At 34.7% G+C, this 26,067-nt stretch overlaps 1 protein-coding gene across 5 annotated transcripts in view; it reads right to left on the bottom strand.

Annotated features, from left to right (window-relative positions):
* Window positions 1-26,067, bottom strand: part of pum (pumilio) — a 144,233-nt gene that overhangs the window by 28,159 nt on the left and 90,007 nt on the right. For all 5 annotated transcript variants that reach the window (XM_088230518.1, XM_088230519.1, XM_088230520.1 and 2 more), the window contains exon 2: window positions 971-1,133. In XM_088230518.1, coding sequence (XP_088086644.1) covers window positions 971-1,133 — 163 coding nt within the window. The remainder of the gene's footprint in view (window positions 1-970; window positions 1,134-26,067) is intronic.

Consider the following 26,067-nt stretch of genomic DNA (forward strand, 5'->3'; position numbering starts at 1 on the left):
AGAACCGGCATATTTTCCGTAGGGCTTTTCAAACACTTCAACTAGATCTTATGTATTATCATTAAAATTTAAAATTAAAATAATTATATGACAGCTTGATACGCTTGAGTCGACTATTCAATCGTATCATCACCTCGAATGTCGATATATTTTATGACAGTGGGATTTCTCTTGGTAAGGCGATTTCCAAATAGTAATATGTATGTATTTTCATTTTACATGACTTTTTTTTCTATTTCCTTTTCAATCAATCTGTTATTTATATTTTGTAATGTATTGAGAATGAATTGGATGCTTAGTAATGTTCTCAATGTAAATAAAAATAAATAAATGAAAATGAAATGAAACCAGGAACGACCCAAACCCTGACCCTGCGAACTTGCCCCGACTCGCCAGAAAATTCGTGCTGAGTCGGGGCTCAATGCATTCCATTCACACACACACACACACACACACACATATATACAATAAAATTCAATTAAATATAGCGTTAAAGAAATTTGTATTTAAAAAAATGTATATCACGGACAAGACGACTTTTTAAACTGTTTTATGGCACTTTGGGAATGTTTTAAATGGACGAGGTGAATTATTATTTGGGCAATATTTTCGAAAGTAGTTTTAAGGGGAGAAAATACTATATATATATATAATACTATATATTATTATGAAGTGTTACGAAGTGAATGCCGATTCAATTAATAAGAAAATACTATGTTTATTTTAATAAATACTTTAAAATATTGTATAATTTAATTTGATTTTTAAAATGTTTTAAACTTTTTCAAAATGTATTATATAGTTTTTGGGTTTAATTTTTGTTTTTAATCTTGGACAAAAAGTAATACAAATCATATAAAACTACCTACTGATGTACATTGATTTTTAATGTAAAAGCCCGCTGACGTCATTTAAAAATAAATAAATAAATCATAAGGTCAAAATGATTTAGAAATGTCGGGAGACTCACCGGTGTTGATGACGTAGGGGGGCTGAGAGAAGGCCTGCTGCGCGGCGATCTGCTGGATCTGGAACTGCTGCTGGAACTGCTGCAGCTGGATGGTGGCCGCCGCCCCCGGGGCTCCCGCCCCCCCGGCCGCCGCTACCGCCGCCTGCTGCGACCGCAGGACTTGCTGGAAACAAAACGACAACTTTATTATTTTTGTCACGTGATTGGGCACCTTTCTATAAACGCATTTGTCTAAAAAACAATGTCGTTGAACACAACAAAAAAAAGCAGAATTTATTAAATTAATCAAGATTTCTTATAAATAAAATGCAACAAATTTAATTTGATTGAACAAATAAGCGGAAGTGTACCGAAAATGTTTATAAGTAGCTTATATATAAATATAAGTTTTTTTTTTTTTCTTTATTCTTTCTTTATTCAATAAAATATACATATTATCACAATATATACATTATAAAGAAAACAAAGTATTAGGAATATTATTTAAATTTGTTGCAACAGAGACAATTCACCTACTAAGCAACGCCTGAAAACAATTTTCCAATTTACCACATGATAAAGGCTTTAAGCTCTTTAACTTCACGAGAGTCAAAAATGTTTTCCCTCTCTGTTGCAACAAATTTAAATACGAACAACTGCCTAGGGAGAAAATCCAGCCAGTCTGCAAGCATTTGGACATACTCAAAACATTGTTGTATAAGTTATAACATCATTAAAAATTTAATTGTTTGTCTAATCAATGTACTTAATAGCTAATATACGCGGTAGGGTGTGTATTATGCTAAATGAGTTTTCACAATAAAATTAAAAAGATATTCATAGATTTACCGGTAAACAAAATGAAAAAAGATTTCAAAACTCTAGTGAAATCATATGCACCGAGTCTTTTCTTTTCAAATGTATTTTTATTACAAATTATTTCATGTTTAACTAAAATTGAAATTGATGTAAAAGTACAATTGTAAAAAAAAAATACACTTGAAATTCCGACACGTGCCTACGAAAGCCAGTGGAGTAAATAAAAAATGAAATCTGTAAATTTTGTGTTTATTTTTTGTTGGATAATTGAAATAAATTATAAGATCCGTAAAATAAATAATCAGCTCTTCGCAAAAAACCTTGATTGGAATTTATTAAACAATCTTAATACATTTTTTCAACCAAAAACTAAAAATATGTATCATTGAGCAATAAATTTCTAAATAATAAGTATTTTGAGGCAAATATTTACTAAATGTGCGTTGTAACAATGTATTTATATATATATGTGTGTGTATGCGTGTGCATCCCAATGGTGTATACGTGTGGCTATATGACTGAGGTTATTAATCTACCACCAAAACATACTCGAAGAAGCGACATCTTAAACAACAAATCACGACTTTTATTTAACGAACGACCAGATTTTCACAATGACCTAACCTCCCAGCAACAAATCGAGAGATTGTTAAAACCTTGAAAGACCATTGTATCATAATTATTTAAAAAGCATTATTTTTGTGTTTGCACATACAACAAACCGACACAATATTATTATTTGTTAACAAATTTAAATGCATTAATGGTTTCATTTGTAAATATTTCGGAAAAGCCTTGAAAAAAGGTGTTAAACGAACGCTATGATTTTTATCCAACTTATTCAAATTCGAACTATATGGATAGCATAATATTCTGCCAAATGAGAAAGAGAATAAAACTGCATTCGCGATACAGATTGCGGTCGCTTGTCAATATGATATACATGAAGGGTTCGGAGTGGCTGGTAGTGCTCAGTACGAAACTCAACACGATCGTGGTAAGAACCATTCGCCATACATCAACAGGACTGAATCCAGCTCAATCCAACACTAAGTCGGGAAGTGTGATGTCATTGACCTCTAATTTTTGTATTTTTGTACAGAGTCTCAAACATACTTTTACAGAGTCATAAGAATAATAGAAGAAATCCAAAATACTAATGTTAAGACTAAATAATTTTTAAAAAGCCCTTCAGGTACCCCAGCGTCAAGTTATTTGAGATCTTAGATATAATGCAATTATATATTTTTAGAATAATAATGTTTGTGAAAGTAAATAAATCTATCAAATCCCAAAAGGAACATTCCCACACTACCAGAAGTCAAACTAGAGGATGGGTCATGGGGTCTATCACAAACTCTGAATTCGGGAAAAGAAATTTCAGGTTTCTGGGCCCCAAAATATTCAATATATTACCAAAAGATTGCAAAACGATGACCAGGATTCAATTTAACAAATTTGTAAAAAAATGGTTACTGGGTTTAGGTCGAGAAAAATCGGAAAATTTACTCAAAATACATTCCTAATAAATTAATTTTGTATAACTGTATAGTAAATTAACTAGTAGGTAGTAATGTTATTGTTTATTTTTGCATAAAAATGTCTGCCTTAAAACAGGTTGTACCTAGTTAGGCAGACTAGACATGATCCAGAGAAATCTATTACCTAAGTGTGTATGTAGTAGATAAAGTAATTGTTTTTTTTTGTTAATAAACTATGATAATTATTATTATTAAATATTAAAATAATAGTGCGAAACTATCGAGGACGACCCAGCCGACAAAGAAAACATATCTTGATCAAGGGGCGATATTACGAGCCTCTAAGGACCGAGGTGAATGGAAAAAAGGAAGAATAATTATCGTACCAGGGCCCTGATTTTAATGGGATGTTAACAGAGTTATTTTCAATTGTCTATATAATGAAATCAAATGTTACGTTTGAAAAAATAAATGTTTATATACGAAAAAAAAAACAACATATTATATTATTATTATACTAAAGGTTTTTGATAAACATAATTGAAATGTTTATACAAATATGTAAACGGAAATCCGATTTTCTTTTATAGACAAATAAAAATTACTTTGTTAACTTCCCATTGTAATCGGGGCCCAGAGCAGGTTACAGCAAGTAAGGGTAAGTATTTCTGTGATATACCAACATACGTACAATTGTTCGTAACACAATACTATTGACACAAGGTTAAGACGTGGTAAAAATTTACGGAATATATGGTACATTATTTACTCTAATGTTAGAATAGTTAGTTAACATTATTAGTTAATTTATATTAAAAATTCGGATCGCGCGATTTAATGAAATTATGATAATGATCATGTATAAATCCAACAGACATTTTAAAGGCATAGAAAAGTCAGATTTTGTAGGAACAATGAAGTAATATAACTGATCATTCTAAAACTAAAGGATGAATAAAGGCAGGAAAATTGGGCAATTTATTAAGAAAATGTATCCGCCTGCCTCTAGAAATTTCCATTTTAATATATCGCTCGTACACCAAGTTAGTATTAAATAAAAATGTTCTAAAGCTGTATAGCCAGAGGGCAATGACTATGACTATAGCGCTATCAGAATAAAATACAAAAAGAGAATGGTAGATGAAGTCACTAACTCGTAAAGTTAGAAAGATTTCAAGGAGTGGTGTGATTACTGCCGTCGACTGCACTCGCGATACAGTACAGAAATGTAAACAAAAAACTTGTATAATCAAAGTCGACATATTGACGGTGTATTAGTTATGCAGGTTCTCTGATGAGTTGGGCGATAAATCTGTTCGGAAGTAACTTTCAGCTGTGTATGAAAAGACAAAAAAGATAAGCGCGGAGTCGGCTCGGTTTGGGAATACAAAGTGAGCGGAGTTTTAAATTTATTAGGCGGGGATTTTCGATGAAAAACACGAAATACGTATGACACTTCCCGCATTCGGCGATGTATATGCCGACACTCCGCGTGGCGTGCGCCGCGCTACGAAACTAATAAAATGCGACAAAGAATCAATGAATCAAGATTAGCTATAAAAATCCGATAAAGGGGGACATGACACGAACGAGCCTCGCTGGGAGCGTGAAGAACGGGAAGCGAGTCATGTTTGCCGATTTTTACTAGCGTTACAATTGTGTCTGTACAGCGCCACTTTGCACGATATTTTTTTTAATCCAACAGCTCGACTTATTTAAATTAAAGTTTCGTTCGGTTGTAATTTGTAATAGAAAGCGAGAAATGATAGTGCAATTATGGTGATATGTATTTGTAGGGTGACGTCACAAGTGCGCTAATAATATCATGTCAGTGATACTTGTAAAAATCTAACGCACGTGTAGAGATTTTGGAAGGCGCTTAAAAAATAAAGTTTATATTTTATTACAATCGATAAGCTCATCTTGAAAACGATAATGAACAAATTTAGGAGCATTCGCTAGTACTTTGAATGAACAAGAAAATCCGTTGAATAAAATCAAATGTATGTATGGGATACAAATCGCGCATAAAGCATCCGTGGAATTTATGCGATGGATGTTTTCTTTAGCTTCGAGGCCTAGCGTGACTGGGATCCGATCTACACTACCGAAGGGCCTAAGTTATATTGGCAATTATGCAAAATGTAGTCGCTTTTGGCAGCCGCGATCGCGGGAGGGGTGAATAGGCCTGCACTCATTTACCTCGGTGTCTGTTTTATCGTCCAGCAGCTAGAGCGGGGTGTCCGCTGGCGTGACTGTGGACGAGACACGCGAGCCTTATCCTACCCGCCCGCGTCCGTACAAATCCCCGGTTCGAAGCCCGCGATGGCGCATCGCACCCGAAAGCCAGCTAAACCGTTAAATAAGGGATTCAGAGCTAAACAATTATTAGCATTTATAAATAAACCAAACTAAGTTCGGCGAACTCGATCGGGCAGATCATTCACTATTCGACTTTATCTTCTCGACAAAATTGTTCACGAAATAGACTAAATGAAATTGAGGAAATAAAAAAATTTCATTGCTAAATTTATGATAGAGCCGCAAAAACAATAATTTTACTTTTAACTTTAGTGTGGCTATGATGTCACATATGTTTACATAGAAGACTTGATAATTTAAAAAAATAATGAAGTGGTATTTTCCTATAACAGGCCTAAAAAAATATGTGATTATTTTTATACACTGTGGAAAATACATTAAAACAGTAGATATATATATATGTATATACTGTATATATACGCGATTTTTTATTTGTAAATACATGTTTTCCAAAATCGTCCGAATCGTAACATTACAGCGCCATTTACAGAGGGATTTTTTTAGCAGTCTTTCAAGAGTTTAGCCAAAATGGATTTTAGAAAAAGGGTATTTAATTTTAATATTTTTAAAGTATAATAAAAGTATATATCATGTGAATCTAGCTTTGAAACGAAACTTAAGTCCCCCAGGATAAAGGAAATAAGTAGTTTCTTACAGCTTTATTACCAATGAAGCTGTTTTCAATGTCACTTGTAAAGATTACATTTGGCATGAGACTGAATTTTCAAATACGTACAACGGCTGTGAAAATTTCAGAACATAGAATAAATTAATTTAAATGAAAATTCCGCGTTAAACAAATACACAAATAGTTACGAGTATTTTAATAAAAAATCAAGGACAAAGTATACTCCGAAATATAAAATGAGATGCGTAGGTACATGATATTGCTTATATTGGCTGTTTTATTTAAATGTGCGTAAACTAACCTCCCTGAAAATTTTACCGGGAGTTAAGATACAGCATCCTGGAAAACGGCCAGCGAAATCGTCAAACATGTTATGATGTTTATTAATTATATAACATAATTAATAGTTAAAACGTCAAATAAAAGTAACTTGTATAAATTACTCTCAACAGATTTACTGCACGTAACAATATATCTAAATCAAATTCTTTCAAATAGGATGTTAGTTAACATTATAAATTATTTATTATATTTAAAGGTTTATCAGGGTCTGAAAACATCTAACAGATAAAGTATTATATATAATTTAATGCCATGTGCCAATGTTACTTTTTACTTTAAGTTTACGTAGATAATATTTTAAAATTACGAGTAATCAAAAATAATTGTTAAATAATAAAAAATATAACAGATAATGTCAACAGACTTTTATTTATTTATTACACTTTATATACATATACAATATATATACATATAAGGGCGGGCATATTGCCTTAAGGCAATTTCTTCCTACCTACCCAAACCGTTCAGTTTGAGAAAATTATAAATACATGGACATATTGAATCTTACAATTTTATACAAAAATCAAAAACTTTTCAATGTGAAAGACGCATATTTATCACATTTGCAGATTTAAAAAAAATGTTCACGTCATTAAAAGCTAGTAATGTTGACGTCATGAAAAATGGGTTTATAATTAATTCAAAACAGCCTTAATGATGCTACGCATATAAAAAGATACCAATTTAAATGCTGGTCAAATGCTTGTTGTATTTTTGCCTAAGAGTCACGTCAGAAAAATGACTGTTTATTCACGTAAAGCAACTAATAAATTAAATACTAAAAAATAACAAAATGTAAGTTTCATTATCAGTTCTTATGGTTTTCAATTTTCGCTGTGTTGTGATACTATTTTTTTATAATAAATATTTTAAGTAACTGGCATTTTACATATTGGTTTTGAAAAAAACCGATGGTAAGAAAATATTAAAATTATTTTCTACTATTTCTATAAACGAATTGTAGGTATCTACCATACAAAAAACATGTTCTTGAGTATTCAATTCTTATATAAAAAATGCACGAATTAATAAAATGTATTTAATATTAATTTACAATAGACCGAAGCTTGTATTTTTCTTATTACTAGTTAATTATTGGCTTTTGAACTAACACTGCGAAATTCTGTAGCCTGTTTAACTGCGAATATTTGTCATTAAAGCATTCATATACATGTATATGTGTATAGTGAGTACTTAATTAGTATGCAGTATAATTCAATAATTAGATTAGGGGACTTTATGTCCCCGCCTCGTTCGGAAAAGGCTGATTAAATGTTTTATTTTTAACTAAAATACGTATTTTTTCGTAGATACATTTATTTTTAAATAAACTTTAAATACCATTATGTCTGGTGAAAGGTGGCAACACATGAATTGTATTTTTTTAATGAATTTTGCAGGAGAGCTTTGCTGGGCTCTGAAAAATAGGTATTTTAGTTTACAAGGCTAATTCTAGTGGCATCCGAACATTTTTTGGTGGAGATTTTTTTTTTACACAACGCTAAAAAATCCGGCGACATACAGGGTGTTCTTTAAACCCTGTCACATCCGAAACCACGATGATCAGTATGGGCAAGAAGACATATTAGAATATTTGAAAAAATATTTAGAACGAAAAATTAAAAAAAAAAAAAAATTTAAAAAAAACAAATGGTTGCTCACTTCTGCAGGGGAGAAGCGAGGGGGGCGCTGACGTGCGGTTAACGGTGTATTAGACTCCCCCTCCCCTCTCCTCATTTCACCCCTTCAGAAGTAAGCAACCATTTGTTTTTTTTCTATATTTTATTTTTTAAGATTTTAGTCGTTCTAAAACTTTATTTTGATGTGCCAATATGTCTTCTTGCTCATACTGATCATCGTGGTTTCGGAAGTGACAGGGTTTAAAGAACACCCTGTACGTATATCGTAAGGTAACAACTAGGTAACTTCAAAATTAGGATTTTTGAGTTAACCACATCTTTGTATGAATGCTACATATAGACAAGTCGTGATGCATTCAAATAATGTTATGATGATTTGAACGCACGACTAGTATGTTTGTAGAATTTACAGAATACAAAAATGCTGATTTAGAAGTTACCTAGTTGTGGTAATTACCTCAAGACATATAACTCAATATGCATTAAAAATATATATATGATCATATTAAGCCGTCTTTCGACAGATGTATATGTAGATATGCGAGGATTATATTATAGTTGGCCGTTCCACACTCTAGTTCGCCATGGTCCGTGGTCGTTTACCTCAGTTAAGGTGTACTGCTTCCTGCACAGAGTCTGGCGTGCCAAATGTTGGAATGTGGAGTGCAGAGTGTTATTGTCGATTGAATTATAAAATTCGTCGGTGCCTGAGATAGTCAGCAGTGCCAGGAGGTTACAGGTACGATGTCTGACTACAGCATTAAATCAATCCATTTAAGTGCATTATGCGAGTATTATTGTTAGGCAAATACCAATCGCCTCGAACACCAAAATTGACTTCAGAACTTTGAAATTGAAAATTTAGTCAACACACATAAATGAAAACATTTTATACTTGTGGTGAATTACAGAACGCCACACCGTATTGTATGTTCGGGCGGACAAAGAATACAGTACCGAGTGTAAAAGAACCGGAACCCTGGGCGAGTGTTTTAGACTCGATGGTAAACTACTCTCAGGTAAAAATCCTAAAAAACGAAATTGAGTAGAGATAAGGGTTGACGGGTTCGCCTACCATTCTCGAGATCCTGGGTTCGATTCCTGAAAGGGTGGACTTAAATATTGGATTTGAAGGTAGTTCTACACTGCAATATTTCAATGTTTCTGGACTAGCATCTCAAGTCAACTGGTCCTCATACCTTTTATGTAGAAAAAAACGATCTAGATAAGCTGCAATTGGATTGGCAATAAAGTGCCTTATTAAAAATCACATTTAATCATTGTGATCTCAACGGAAATCGAACCCGGAACACTCTGTGCGTGAGGCAAACGTCTTAGCTATTTATAACATTACAGGGGGCTCAATAGAAAATCAACTAGAAAGCATTCAGTTACGTTATTTCATTAAAATGGAATAAGGAGTTATGAGTTGCTAAATAATAAATATCATGTTTGGAAAGTGCAAAGGACGGTCGTGATTAGACGTTGATCAATGGCTTTAACTATTCTCCTCACTGTAATTAATAACGCTCTAAACTCAGCAGAGGTAGAGTATTCTCCGCTACATAGTTTGACGGCGAAATAACGGTGGTAGGCACCAGGGGCGAATCGTATCAAATAAGCGATTATGCAAAGCTTATCATTATATTTGACTTTAGATAATGTTGTTTTACAGTAACTATGTTTATGGGAAAATAAATAAAATAATTGTAATTTATCTTCCTACAAAAAAAAAATCTATAAAGTGCATCCAGCCCGTTCTCAATGAACGATGAAACTAGCCGATTACCTCAACTTATTCTTTCATACAAAAAAGAACATTATATTTTACGTCTTAAACCAAGTCGTGGTTTTTGGGTGCTAAAACAAGCTTGCAGATTACAAATTTTAAATTTTGTTTGAAGATTCTCTACTTGGAAACTAGTATTTCGAACATTATTTCCGTAGGACTATTTTTTTTTATACGATACCGTTGCCACATTATGTATCACATAGGACATGTGGAGTTCGAAGTGGCCGTTTTTGGCATTATTCATTTTAAAAGGAATTGGCCAGAACTCAGTGTTGACAGTTTAATCATCATGGAAATATCTGCCGATTGTCATAGTGTTATTTTTTAATAAACTTTTGTGCAAGTGTTGTATTAAAATAGTGTAGAATAAATCTACGTCTATTGCTAAGTTAATCATTATTGTTGTTTGAGTTTTTCTCAGAACCACAGAAAAAATAGCCATTTATAATTATATTACTTATGTATATATTATGGACTTATATGTAGGCACAAATTAAATTTTTTTTTTTGTGGATTACCTACAAAATGAAATCACCGCTCGCCAATGGTAGGTACCACCTACCAAATAAGTTAGAGCAACTATCTTTACATCGATGTATTTTACCAAGACCGTTAGAGCTTCTTCCAGCGGAATACAATAATACAAAAATAAAAACACTATCTATGCCATTATATTTAAGAAATATGGCGGCGAAGCACGTAAAAGATATAACCTCATTCGTCGGCATTAATGAAAACGTCGCCGGCAATTGGATTTCAACAAGCAAAACAAACGGGCAGCGAGAAAAGTGGAGAAACAAGAAAGAAATCCCCGACCGAAAATCGCGAGTCCATAAATCAAGAGATTGCTTTCGCTAACGTGCGGCCACAGAGAAGCCCAGGGCGGGAGAGCTGAGCGCCGAGCGCCGTCTCCATTAGGAACGGCGCACCGAGCAGAATACAAATTATAGCCGGAAAGCGAGAAAATCAAACACATCACTCGCAACACGAACATATTATTATTGCGGTGCGGTGCGGTGTAAAGTAGCGTTCACACGAGGACAATACAATACTGTCCTGCCCTAGCAATATGAGGTAATATTCTATAAGAAATTTGATATAAAGCAAAAAGCAGAAAAAATATTTACGTAAGAACAATAAAATTATAAAAGTTTTAAAGTTTTTTAAGCATAAAAAAGTATCTAGACTCAAAAGTAAAAACACAGTATTGATATGATACATAATGGTTTTATGCTTAGAAACAATTGACATACTGTGTTTTTCGCGTGGTCTGTGTGGTCGCGCGTGGTTCTCTTGAGTTAGTCTACTATTTAGATTTGTAATTTACCACTTCCCTTCTATGGGACAAGAACAACACAGACAGACAAGAGTACAGTTCAGAACACCGATGCTAGTACCCAAGTATGTATCCTATTATCTTGAACTGATTACACCTTGGTATAAAAGAAATATAATATTTTTCGCGAACTCGCTCGTAACGCACATCGTCGCGTATTTGTTTCGGCGGCGTTCCACGTGTGAACTACGGCCGAGGCTGTTCACGGAGCCGGGACAGGACAATACTGTCCCGTCTATTGTATTGTCCTCGGGTGAACCCAGCTTAAGGCAGACGCAGACGGTGGCGGTCGAGCAATACGCCATACCACGGCATACCACAAGCGACGTACGCCCGCGGAAATCCAATGGAGGAGAGGCTCTGCGAACAGTTCCGCGTCCTACATATTTAGGGGGCTGATCATTTCGGCCTGAGGGAGTCCCCGCTAGTATAGAGCTTCCCACTGCGGGGTTGGGCTAACTTCGTGAAACAATAACCGCGAAAGGCTCTTTTATAGCGCACGTGCGAGAAGAGGCGTGTGCATTAGATAGAGAGGATTTGCGAATGTTCACAAATTTAACGACGCTGGTTTGAACTGACGAAAGTGAGGCGGACAGTATGAATTTGCAATTTAGTTGTGTCATATTCTTCAACCTGCATCATCGGTAAAAGTTATTATGCCCTTCTCGTGAAGCTGTCAGTACTCACGTGTTTTCCTTTATTTTTTTAGAACATATTTTTGCATTGACTCAACCCGTGTGTAGTCACATGAGTCTACATAGAATATAAGACATGATATTCGATATAAATATAAAAAAAATAAAAAAACGCATTTTGGTATAACAGGCCTGTATAATATAAACATTTTTATAAATTACGGAAAATAAATATTAAACAGTATAAATATGACATCATGTGTTCTTTTTAAATACCAATATTTAAAAACATGTTATCGTTTTTTTAATGTAACACAACGTTACAGCACCGTTCCCAGGTGGATTCTTTAGCACAGTCTTTTACGAGTTAATAATACTAACTTAATTATTTATCAATAATAAATTTTATTTTGAAAATCATGGATATTTCACTATCGCAAAAAATTGGCGTATCACACCGTAAACAAAAAAAATATTTAAAAATGGTATCTGCATACATTTATCAATGGGAGGCTCTATTTCTCCCCGGAAAAAGCCGAGCGAAATGAATCTCGGAGGAGATAATATTATTATTTTTAAATGAATTATTGATACGGTATGAATGATGAATTAAATAGAAGCGGGGGGAAAATGTTGGCATGTAAAAAGTGGGCACAATCAGCGTCCATTCATTAATGCGGGAAAACTCACGGAACGTGTACAGTGTACGTAGTACCTTCGGTACGTTCCACGACGCGCGACGCCGACGCGGTTCCGAGGTTGGTGTGTGGAGCGACGGGAAGGTTTCCGCGGACGGCACGTTTACGTACGTACCTAGTTAAATAATGAATTCGTATCGCAGAGTGTAGGTCGGAGCACTATCTATATCCGGCACGGTCCGCGCGCAGGAGCTGCAAAGTCACCCCTGACATTAACAATGCACGCGACACGGCACCAGAGACGGCCGTTCCGTGAAAATACTGACACCGGCGCTGGGTCAAGTGGACAAGACACACAGACAATCCTATCTTCTAATAGACGATTAAAATTGTTTTTCTATTAATACTTACTTAAAATAATTAAAACTCAATATAATTACTTTATTACCCTTATTTCGTTGTTAAAAATATTAAAAAACTGGAAACTATAGAGGTCCGTTAAAATAAAACACTCGAGGAACTTGATGCCGCCCGTCAATTAATAAATGCGTTTGTAGTGTCTAGAGTAGATTATTGTAATGGTATATATGCAGGTCTACCAATGAACAAAATGACTCGCCTACAGTCTTCATTAAATGCTGCAGCGAGACTTATTTTCGGAATCTCTAGGTTCAGTCATATCACTCCACTACTTCGGGAATTACACTGGCTACGTTTTTCACAAAGGGTCGAATACAAACTCTGTTGGATTATGTATAAATCACTGTTTGTCACATGTATAAAAAATAACTCTGCTTCAAAAAAAAATATGTAGCGTAAAAAAGTATCAAAAATTACATATACAAAATAAACACTCAAGATCAACCATCATCAGCATCATTCCATGTTCGCTCACTAGTTAGAGCATATGGAGTTCACGAAGAGCCTCCATGCATCTCTGTCGGCTGCCAGCTCCTGTGCGTCCTCCCAAGTCTGGTTCGCGTCCCGTAGTTCTGACATATACTGCCGACGAAAAGTCAGCATTAGACGTCCAGGACATCGAGAACCTGATGGCAAGCGTGATTAAGGCTCTCAGGAGGCATACGCAGTATATGGCCCAGCCAACCGTATCGCCTCCGATTGATGACAGTCGTCACCGGAGTTTGCTGCGTCCGTTCTCTTATTACTTCATTCCTCACAAAGTCAAACCACCGCACACCCAAGATTTTCTGAGACACCTATTCTTAAAACTCGGTATTTTGCTGTTTTGGGCCCTAGTGAGGTGCCACGATTCGCATCCGTAGAGAATATGTGAAGATCAACGATAGCAAATTTTAATCAAAAATACTTTTTTTTTTGTTAATTAATATATTTACATAAATGATATATGTTTTTTTATTCTAATACAAATCTACTTTTATACATCTAGTAAATGTTATAACTATAACTCTCCAAAAAAAAAGAGACTAGCTCTTGTGCTTGGAGAGTGACTTACACTGGTAAAGTTATTTGTTTGTTAGAGTTTATATAATTTCGAATATACGTGCACATGAGAAAAAAAAACTTATACGATATAAAAAGAAAAACAGAAAATAATATTACAGTAATACTAATTAAAATAGAATGCTGTTTTTACACAAGTTCAAAAAATTTCTTTAAATTCACTTTGAATTTATTTATTCATTTTTATTATTCAGTTTTAATAGTTTTTAATTCATTTGGAAGTCTAGTGTAATTTTTGACACCTTTGAAGACAAAGCCATTTTGACCATGACTTGTTTGGAATTTAGGGATTTAAATGTGTGACTTATTCATCTCAAATTCTTTTATTTTTTCTTTTTTGTAAATTTGTAGAGTGGAATTTATTTTATGAAAAGTGTATGAACTTTTAATAATTTATGTAGAATTTCCGTATTGAATGTTAAGGGTTTTTTTTAAATAAGTTTATTCGCTTATTATTTATTTTTATTCGCATGTCCTGTGTTCCTATAATATAATTCGAAATTGGTACTTTAAATCCTTGTGGCAATTGACCTCGAGAACAAGTTTAACAAAATGTATACATATTTGAAAAAAATAAGTTAATTAGACGCATCGGCATCGGTTTTAGCCTAGTAGGTACTATTTTATAACAATGCAACTAGGATTAGTTCCGACTAGACTACGCGGAAACAAAGCCTGAACGCATTCAGTATTTTAGCGGGAGATTTGACGCGAGTTGAAGAAAGGCACCGCAACCGCACGTCTGCTGGCCGATTCCCGATCAGGAATGACAATCCGACTTGTACATAATGTATTGGGGTATATTCTGGCGCTATTCACTATCCGCAGCCCCGGTAATTGGAAAATTCCTAACACGAACATGCAGTCATATTCTTTCACGGCGAGAATTTATTGATGAAATTCTTCCTTTACGTTCGTATCAAAGCATTATAATCACTCGGCTGATGATATTTTATAATACGAGGAGTACGTTTATTTAATGAGCGATTAATTTTCAGCGGGTTGCCTTTTGCCTTACACGACATTCCCTCTTCACTCGCCGCACTTTATAGCTATTATCCTAGCGAGATAATTATAAAATCATAGTTTTTCATTCATTTTTAATAAAAAATGCTCTCTATAGGTGAGTTGGATTTATAAAATAAAGCTTTCACTACAATTTGTGCAGATGTCTAGTTTATTGTAAAATCATAAAATATGGAGTTTTTAAACCATTAGCAAAAATACGTTTAAAATCATTATGTGAATTGTACACACTTAAATTAAAAATTAATACAGACACTGTTGTTTACGATCGTAATTTACATTTATGTAAATTTGAAACGCATCAAATATAACGACCAGGTAATAAATGACAAACAAACGAAATTCTATGACCAAACACGAATGACAAATAACGCGTTTTAATAGGAGAACTGCATCCTCCAATTTCAATGTGAATTGCGCAACTGTTTTTATGCCGACAACAAAGCCGTCGACCTGTGTTGGTAATCAGAAGAAAAATGCGTCTACTATTAGGGATGGCTATTATTACGTCCCGATGCAATTTCAGTATCGAGTTACTGCAGACGGCCACGAGTGAAACAGTGCACCGGCACCCGGGACTGGGCAGGTCGGGCTGGTCAGGTCACCTTACAGAAGGAAAGCTTAATGGTTCCTAATCAGCGGAATCCTTAGCGCGTCGACAATTACGATATGTAATAATACCTTTACTATTGAACTGCAAAGCTAAAATTGGCGTCAATTTGCATACGTAATCAACAGTCACGTACGATAAGTAAAGCGAATACAATTTATACCGAGTAACAATCGCGTACGGATGTGCGGTATTGAAATGAGAAACTGAAAAGATTTCCGTTAGAATGTTTCCCACTGAATAAAGTCGGAAATACTTCGGTGTAACAGATATCCGGCTCGAAGTTATGTTCTTCGCTCGATATGCTTGTAAAGTTTTGACAGAAGATGAACTTTTTATTTGAACACGGGAAACTAAATATCGACTTTATTGAAAAATGATATCTGCGAGGAGTAGGCAACTTGCCAAGCCTAAGCTGAGCTCGGTTCGCTGATATTGTTACAAAGTCAAAACAGCTCATTTAAATGTAATACATACAATGATTGGCACACGCTAAATTAATGGTCCAATAAAAGTTTCAAAAACACTTACAACTCGCGACAGAATATGTATTTGTAATGACAATATTTACGTAATGTATGAAGTCTGCGGGGTGGTCCACCAAATATAATATACGCACATTACATCACGGTCCAGAATCTTCATTAGATGTTAACATACGGAATCCCAATAAGGCAATAATCAAGTCGGGTCTAACGTTATCCAAGTAACATATGCATTTTTGAATTTAATGAATATAACATATTGCCCCAAATCATTTGCAAAACATTTTTCACGATTAAAATTTAGTGAACTTGAAAAAAAAAGATACTGTACGCGGCCAATATAATTCTGGAAAGCGTAATAGTACCCACATGTGGTAAAATCGCAATAAAAATTCCGACCTATGATTGGGTTTTGCAATTAACTCGCGCTTGTATTAAGGAACAGTTATTTTTCCAGTAGTTTGATACGTGACGCTTTTGAAGATAGGCTGTTTATACAGTATGTTTGAATTGCTAGAATCATTGTGAAAACGTTAGTAAACATTGTATAAACTGTGAATAATTAAAAAGAAAATAAAGTTACAACATTCGTAATTATAAATCAAAGCTTACTTTAAATTTTAAGAATCTAAATAATTTTATTGATTGTTTATGTATATTTTATTTATTTATTTAATAAAAATATTTTTTTTTTGCATTTATATGATATAACCAAATATTGAAATTTTGGGACCATTTTCTTTTAGTCAAACGAAAATAACCGCGTTAAGAAATGGGAAACAAGTGGTAGAGAGGGGTTCGAACTTCGGACCCCCTGATCTGGAGTCCACGGCACTACCCACGGGACCACAAACCCTTCTCATTTATATTGTAGGTACATTGAAAAAATCTCAAATGCAAAATTTATAAACCAACATTCTTCTTATGCACCAAGAATACGTCAAACAAGCAAAGCGGTGGGATATAGCAGAATATTTGTACGGATCTTTAACAGTTCATTTGGTTGTTTTTAACAGTGAAATAAAAATTAATAGTTTACAATTTATTTATTGCAAATTGGCGGTCTTATCGCCTTTTTTTAGTAAAGTATTTATTTTACTACAGCGAGTCGGCCGAGTACTGAATAAAAAAAAGCATTTGGATTTCACACTTTTTCGACACGTAATATTTAGTATGGTAAAAATGTTTATTTTATTTCAATAAATTATTAGTCTTCTTAGCAAAGTGGTGCGTGAATATCTAACAAATCGTGGCTAAACGGCCGTCAAATAAATAGCTTGTTTACATTACATGTAATATATTGGCTTTGATTATATACATTGGGCATTTGTGTCACGCCGCTCCGCGTCACGAGTCACGACCCAGACGGGAGGGACACGGGCTTAGGGAAATAAGGTCCGGCGATAATCACGAGCGAAAGGGCAAGATCGGATTCTTATATTGGATAAAGGGTCTCGAAACAAACGTGCCTACCAAAAATAATGCCTAAAAAAATGCAAATTTCAGGGAAAGACCAGTCGGTTAAAACGCGCAGGTTCTTTGAATGTTTAACTGACATTTTTTTTCTTTAAATTAAAAATCGTTAAAAATGTACAGCGTGGTCCCATAAAGGCAATGGAATGCCTGTTCTAGAGACTCGCAGTTCACAAAAATAAAATTGGGGATACAAACCCTCATAATGTGAGTTTTTGCTTTGGTTACTGATGCCATCGATAAAAAGGTAAGGAAAGGAATGTTTTTTTTAATTATTAAAACAAAACACATATTTAAGTTGCGTTTCACGAAATGTAATGGAATATACGTGTATATTTTTACGAACAATAGTTTTACTTAACTATACCTCACTAACTAGAGAAATTAAGACAGTGCTTAAGTAACTAGCACCTATATTGCGAGACACCTATAAGTCAGTGCGACTGAACGAACCATGCTATTTTTTTCTATGATGATTGAAATCCCAGCTTACGGAGGTGTCCAACTGTCTATTATAGCTGACAATAAAATAAAACATTCACCGATATAGATCTAATAACAATTGCCACGGGGAATTATTGCAAAATATAAAAGTTTTTAGTACAAAAATAAAAAAGAGCTGTTAATAAAATTGAATACAGATATTTTGCTAAAAAGCTCACTCATTTCCTAGCAATAGAGGTACAAAAAAAGATATCCTAATAAAGTATTACAGCTCGCCAATTAGCGGAATATTCCCGGTACTACTAATTAATTGATAGTTTTTTGTTTTTATTGTCTAATTAGAAAGGCACAATTGTTGCGCTTATTTTAGTGTCAGCGGTAACGGTTAACGGTTATCCAGCGTTATTAAACTGAAAGCAAAGCTATTTTTTAACAGCGTAAGTGAAAAAATAGCCCACTAAAACAAAAAAAATACTAAAAATTACTTTGCAAATATTATTGCTCTCAATGAAATTCATACGTAACTAATCTAATCAAAGTAATATTTACTTGAAACGTTTAGTGTATCGTGTAAATTTAGCAGACAAAATTCTAAGGTTCGAAATGGCATCTAATAGTCTTCAACCGATAACTTAAGGTTTTAAGAAAGATATACACATGAGTCGAGTTGCGGTCTCACGAAAAAGTTGCGAACTCCGAAATAAAAGAGGTCCGGGATTCGAACCCAGCTCTAAATTTACCCCTCGGATAAATAAAACACAAATATAAAAAAATGTTGTTTCCGAACAAATAGAGATTACAGGAATGTTACGCAAGTCGGGTAGAATAATTATTTTAAAATGTAAAAAATGTTTACGCGGGAAAATGACGCGGAAAATCGTAGGAAAGTATTCTGGGGATTTGTCGTGTAAATACACGCAATTAAACGCGCATATTTTATATTACACATGGTCCGTGGAAAGGCGAAACATGCGTCGGTAAAAAGAGGGAAAACTCGAGAAAGTATTTATTCGGATATTCCATGTAAATCCTTCCGTATGAAGGCAGTTCGGCGGGGGCGTGTTAATATATTCGAGGGATATGTATATATTCAGAGTACATACGCTAGCGGATGCCTCGGAACGTCGGCGTTACAATTGAAACGCATTCATTTGTCTTTCGGGTCTCCGTGGAGAGAAGCCGGCGGCTGAATATTTCATGGCCAAGAATGCAGCATCCGGCAGCCAGGAGAGGAATTTGTCAGGACGTACCATGGGCGAGGAGGTGTATATCGAGCGAAGGAGAGAGATAACGGAAGGATGAAGGAATTGTACATTTTTAGGAATACAGTTCGATAATATTAAAGACCGTATTATTTACTGTTGTGTCTACAAAGTCGGTGAATTTTAATACATTTCGCGGGTAATTGATCGTTAACATATCAGCAACTACAGCGTATGAAATTATGATTGAATAAACAAAGAGAGTATTTCTTTGGCTAAAATTATCTGAAAACTGTCTCGGATGACTGATCGATAGATCGAGCGAAAAAAGTAAAAATTTCGGAACGGCCATCACGGAAGCGATTTTGCGGTTAATTTTAGTTTTTCACGGCGGTTATAAGAATGTGTGCAATTCCAATGAGTTTCGATTTCCCGCGTTGCGGTCATGATTGATACTTTCACATTTTTTCTCCAAAAACTAAAATGAAAATAAACGTTTTCTTTGGATAAGCACGTAGGCACTAAAAGTGGTCTGAATTACGAATCAAATTATCTTCATCCCGTAATAATATCAATTTAACAGTTGGTTTTGAACGTACATAAAACAAGATTCGATTAATTCGAAATGCGGCTTGCGAAAATAATGAATTTAGACTTCATAATGTCGTGGTGAAATTAATGTAAACAATTGCTTTTCTACAAGACTGGTCTGACTGTTCTTAATTATTTATTTATTATTATACGCCCGGCGTTGGTATTCTGAATCTTCTCTACCCCCTAGAGATATTTATTTGACGATTTTTATTTTTTATACGCGTTTACACTTTGCTTCATATCTGGCCACACATATGATTGTATTGAAAACACGCACTGTCCTGGATTCAAACTAAAGATATTAACTCTATTTTCTATGATATATTTTGTTGCCCTTTAATAATAAGAAGTATTTTTTTTTTTTTTTTGGATTTTTTATTTCCTTTTTTAATTACTATAAAATAAAAAGTCCCTTATAATCTTTTACAGAATATTTTCTTTTCTCTTTCTTATATTACAAAAAAATATTATACCTGTCTGTTTACTATAGGAGCAAAAATTCATAAACATTTCTTGGATAACCACGAACAGACCACGCCTTTGTGGGATTTTTGTTTACTATTTTTGCTGTTAATATGTATTTCACTGCTATGTAATTATCCTTTATTTTTTAATACTCTGTTTTACCGCTTATGTATATTGTCAAAAAAAAAACAAAATAATTAAATAAATACATTTTTAAAAAAGGGTTGAAGTGACCAAACCGTATTCGTTTTTTACCATTGTCTTAACAGCTTTATACATCATTTGACGTTTAATCGTCAGTGTGGCTATTATATGAAGCAAACTGTTGTATTAAAAAAATAAAATCCCTAAATTAACTACTCTTTAGGGAGTAGAGAAGATTCAGATGCCACCCCGGAGGGCTTTTACATGACAGGTACAAAATTAAAATTCAAGCGTTTCATGGTATAACAAGACAATTATAGTTGGATAATTTATATAGCGCCATTTAAGTGAAAATCACCTCAAGGGCGCTGTACAATATGCAGGTCGAATAAATATGTATATAATGAGAGAAATTATTATTATATATATTTATTTTTGTAAAGTATAGAATAAAGTATAAAATATATTTTCTACTAGTATTCCCGCATTATTAAATAGTTGCGCATCGCGAGGGGTGGTGTTAAGTGATAATAGATTCGGACAATTCCTCTCTTCTAATAACGTAATGAATGAAACGGGGAGTCATTCGCGTTATTAATGTACCCTCTCGAGCAGTGGCGGTGTTTTCAGTGGATACAGTGAATACTCGTGCCCGGGTACTGGGGGATGATGAATAAGTATTTCCTTTTCGGACTTTTCGGCGCGCGGATCAGCTGAATCGCGAAGTCCTTTCGGGTTATTCAGCAACTCGCTTCAGATTTCAGCCGTAAAAACTCGCTATACAAATTACTATACAAAGCCCGGAAACGTTCATCAGTTTTCTTTTATATCAGTACGTTTTGTACACATTTCTGTTATTAATTAAGGCGAGCGGTGAATCCGAAAACAAGCAACAGGAGCCGAATGTATTTTTTTATATTTTCGCCCGAACGGCGTTGATTATGATTTATACTCTCGAGAGAGTTAAATAACCTAAATACTTACCAAAAGTACACCGCGACACGCGTTTTATACAACCTAAAAGCAAATTATTTCCGCAAACTCGACCATTACACATTTTCATATTCACGAAAATCGTTAAATTCAATACAATGATACTCGTATTTGCATCCCGAGAGACGCGAATTGCAAATATTCAGCTCAAAACACGAGTTAAACAGAATTTGAATAAAACTCTTCATAAAATGAATCTTCTGATTGCGAGCGCATCCTCATCTGTGAGAATACGCGCTTTGAGTGTTTAAATGTTAGAAAAGGATTTGTATAAAGGCGCCGGATCGCCTCCGAAATGTATATTCATCCGAATGCCGATGGAAGAAATGCAACATCAAAATGCAAACGTAATACATACACTCATCGCAAAGAACAGCGGTAAACAATAATTTGTACAGAGCACTTTCGGGAATGTAAATCTCACGCGAATACCTATAAAGAGCGACGTTAATTTTCAGTGAAATATTTAACCATTCGTTATTGGAAAAGCTACGTCAGATTCTCGAATAGAGTCGAGGATATAAGTATACGAAGAGCAATAATATGGATGACGTGGATGTAACGCTAGAAGTGAAACGTCTCTAAGAAGACTTTGGAATAAAGTGAACGCATTAAAGAACATAAGCGGCGAGTTGGAGCTATGCATTCAGAGTTTGCCGAGTTATCACAATCCGAGTTGGATATACTGGCAATGTATAAAGTTACAAATGTCAGCCGGGAGGGGGTGGACGGGTGGAGCGAGTGTTGCTGCACAACACAGTACACACAGCTTGCATAGTCCTGACTGATTACTGATTACAGCGCAGCCGGGATACTGCCGCTCCACTCGCTATGTGCTACGTGTGATGTGTGATGTGCGATGTGTGATGTGTGATGTGCCCTTTACCGACTACGAAACATAAAACACTCGCGAAGTATTTATTAAATCGATTTCATCCCGCGATTTCCTAGGCTGTCTCGGTGAGACGGAAGGCGAACCGATGAAAATATCGTATTAGTGAGAAAAAGCAAACACATACATTTCCCAGACAATACGCACCCCCCGTCTGGAGTGGCGCAAGTCTAAATGCGTCAAGCTGAACAAAACTTTGAAGATTTTGACATCCACAATTGTTTTCAACAGATCAATATCAAACAGTGTACTAATAACAACACTGTAATAAATATTCAATTTAAACAATGATTTATTCAAAAATATATTTATTTTTTGTTAATTTTGATAATAAATAAATATGTTATTTATTTATTCATTCAAAATTAAAGTCGTTTACATATTCACGAACTTATTAAGGCTTTTTAGGCTGTGCCTGAGTTAAGCCATGATAATTAACAATGAAAAATACATAGTAAAATGAATGAAATTATAATAACATGTTATGACTGCCACATTTCGTATTATGGCAGTCTTGACGATTGTAGATAAATATAATGCTGGAGTGCCATTATGAGCTGAGCACTCCGTATGCGATTATAGTGAAATTTTTAGTTATGGCAGTTTGGCACGGTGTACTACATTCCAAATTCTATAAAATGTCACATTTAATTCAAAACATACTTTTTTTTAACTTATGGCACCCTTGACGGGGGGTGCAAATATACGTAATCTAGAAATAATTACAAGCATTACCGACGGTAATAAAAATCGTATTGTTTAGTTTACTTCGCTAGCACGTGTATTTTTGTGGATAATAAATATGACGTCGCGCAGTTTATGGGAGAGGAGTAAGTATCGCCCCCGTCAGCATCCCCGCGGAGCAATAAAGGCGAAATTATGATTCAGTTAATTAAATTTCCGTATGGTGTTTAAGCGAGGTACGGGTACAAGGCACAGAAGGCGCCGAGATCGATCAGCTACAAGACTCCGATATTCGGGAGAACACGGTCGCTGTTACGGCAACTGTGCTCGGCGATATACGATGTAGCGCACACGCGTACACACTGCCTACTACCTACTACCTACTACCTACCGCCCGTAGCCCGCCTCCGCCAGCCGTGGGGATATACGCGAACCGAAAGCAGACTCGCGGATCTCGGATAGAGGGAAGAGGAGTGGAAAAGGCTCCGGAATTCAAAGATCTTTTGAAGCGGGCCGAGATAAACAATGAAGTTGCAGGATGCGCTCGGGATTTCCTGGATGCTGTTTCAGCTATCGGCCGAGAGGCGGAATACAGATGGATTTTTCCGATTACGTGCGCCCGTTACATGTCGAAGGTCAATACGTTATTTTCTCTCAGCCTCGAGTCAAATTATCGCTATATATTTAATAATATGTACGCTCATTTATCAAAATAAATTAGGGGAATCCAATAAAACAGTTGGATTCTAACACGAAACATAAATACTACGGATAGAGGTGTCGGTCACATCCCAAACCTTTGTCGGAATAAATTAGAACAGAAATATTAGTTTGTAACTTGTGACGAAAAATTTATCGGTCGTTTATCTAAAACTGATTGCTACATAAAAAAAAAACTATATTTGTGTGAGGAATGAGGACACCAGAAGTCGGAATATGGTTGTCCCGAGGCCAAAACTTCGTTATACAATTGTATCACTTTGAATGCTCGAAACATCGGAGTCGTAACTGCGTTATCTCACGAATGTCGCCCACGGGTTCACGTGGATACTTTCTGTGGGCGCGGGCCCCTCTCGGTCTGCCCCCCACCGCCAGCGTCACTCGCGGGAATATGTGCCTAAGAACTGACACACTAGAACCCGAAGGTGATATTGCATTCATGAAAACATGGGAGATCGAAGCACTTTTTCCAATCATACACGATATGTTCAGCGAACAGTTCGTACGGAGTAGGATATTATTATGGCAAGTGTATTTTGTAAGATCGTATTGCAGTATGAGTGTGGGTGTACGTGATATGCCTTTGAGATAAACTCGAAGTAAATACAATTAGCGTTGACTGCTATCCATCCATATTTTTTACAGGAATTAACTACCGGCAGACAATATTATAAAAACAATTGTGAAATGTTGACAGCTTAATTCGAAAACAAAGTTTTTTTTCTAAATCATTCACCGTAATCAAACGCAATGGAACCCACGCGGTTGTCATTTTACTACAGAATATTAATAATTCAAAATATGTGTTCGGAATAAATAAATAAAAGTGTTTTTTTTCTTCTAACTTTGCAAAAAGTGACACGATATAAATATGAAATAAAAAACCTAAATATCATTAAAATGAGGTTTAAAAACTCGCATACCTATTTATTTTATTCAACTCACATAAACGCTGGGGGGCTTCTAAAAATAGGGTACTTGGTTCATTCGAATACCCTATATATAAAGTTAAAAGATTTTTTTTTTAAAAGACACACTAGTAAAAATGTTTAAGAACATAAAAACGTGATTCTAAAATACTAATTCTTTTATTATAGAAATAAAAGACGAGCGATACTTTAATCCGCAAATTTGGAATACCCAGTGACCGGTTTCATCGCTTTCGCGATATCTTCGAGACTGGTTTCGAAGATGTCGCGATGCGATGTGACCAGTCTCGAAGATGTCGCGAAAGCGATGAAACCGGTCACTGGATATTCAAGATTTGTGGATTAGAGATCACTCGTCTTTATTTCTATAATAAATTACAATGAACTTCCATCAAGAAGTTTCACTTACAAACTTAAATGTTTTACTCACTCTAAAAACCATAAATAATAATGTGTTTAGAAATAAACAATTTGTATGTAAATTAGAGATATCTAACGATTGTGAAATGGGGCATACCGTCTCCTTCTAGGTTAAGAGCTTCTAACACTTATTCAACAAAAAGTAGAGTAGCGATGTTAATATAATTGACCACAAACCACAATAATCGTTTCACAATGCAATCCGCTCACTTCTCTGTTGAAATAATTGCTTTAATTTAAGGCAGCAGTCACCGCTTCAGATTTGAATACAAACGGAATTACATGCGAGTATATTTTGCGGGAAAACATATTTTATGTGATAAATGAGAATGGTAAATTGGTATCCTTCTGCGTTAGGAAAATTAATTACGATTTGCAATGTTAAATAAAACAAAATAAAGTTATTCTATAAATTGACGAACGTTGAACACTTCTTTGATAAAATTATAATTCTCTGGAATGATTGTATCAGTAATGTCTAATTAATGTAAAACAATGTCTAATAACAAGTAAAATACTGTCCAATAATATTATAGACTTAATTTTTTTTTCTGAATACCTACGAGCTAAGCCAATATCCTGAGCCAGTTGCATCAAAAAAAGTTAAGTTAAATAAAATTTAAAGTTAAATTATTGTTGCGTTTGTGTCAAAATGTGAAAATGAGATGTTTCATTTGACTTTTAAGTGCTAACTCTTTTGTCCATTTTGACGAAAACGCAACAATTATTTAACTTTCAACCTTAAATTTTTTTGATGCAATTGGCCTTAGAGTTAATTATATTTTGTTTTTTTTTGAACAAACAGCATAAATTCCCGAACAGCCCGCAACCCCGCGTGGGTCGTTATTTTTATAACAATTATTTATTAAGTGTTTCATTGATTTAAACATATGGTATACACGTTTAGGTTATTACTTGGAAA

This window comes from Micrasema longulum, unplaced genomic scaffold (assembly GCF_059751315.1).
Source record: "Micrasema longulum isolate JH-2025_06_02 unplaced genomic scaffold, ASM5975131v1 h1tg000777l, whole genome shotgun sequence".
Taxonomy (NCBI): Eukaryota; Metazoa; Arthropoda; class Insecta; order Trichoptera; family Brachycentridae; genus Micrasema; species Micrasema longulum.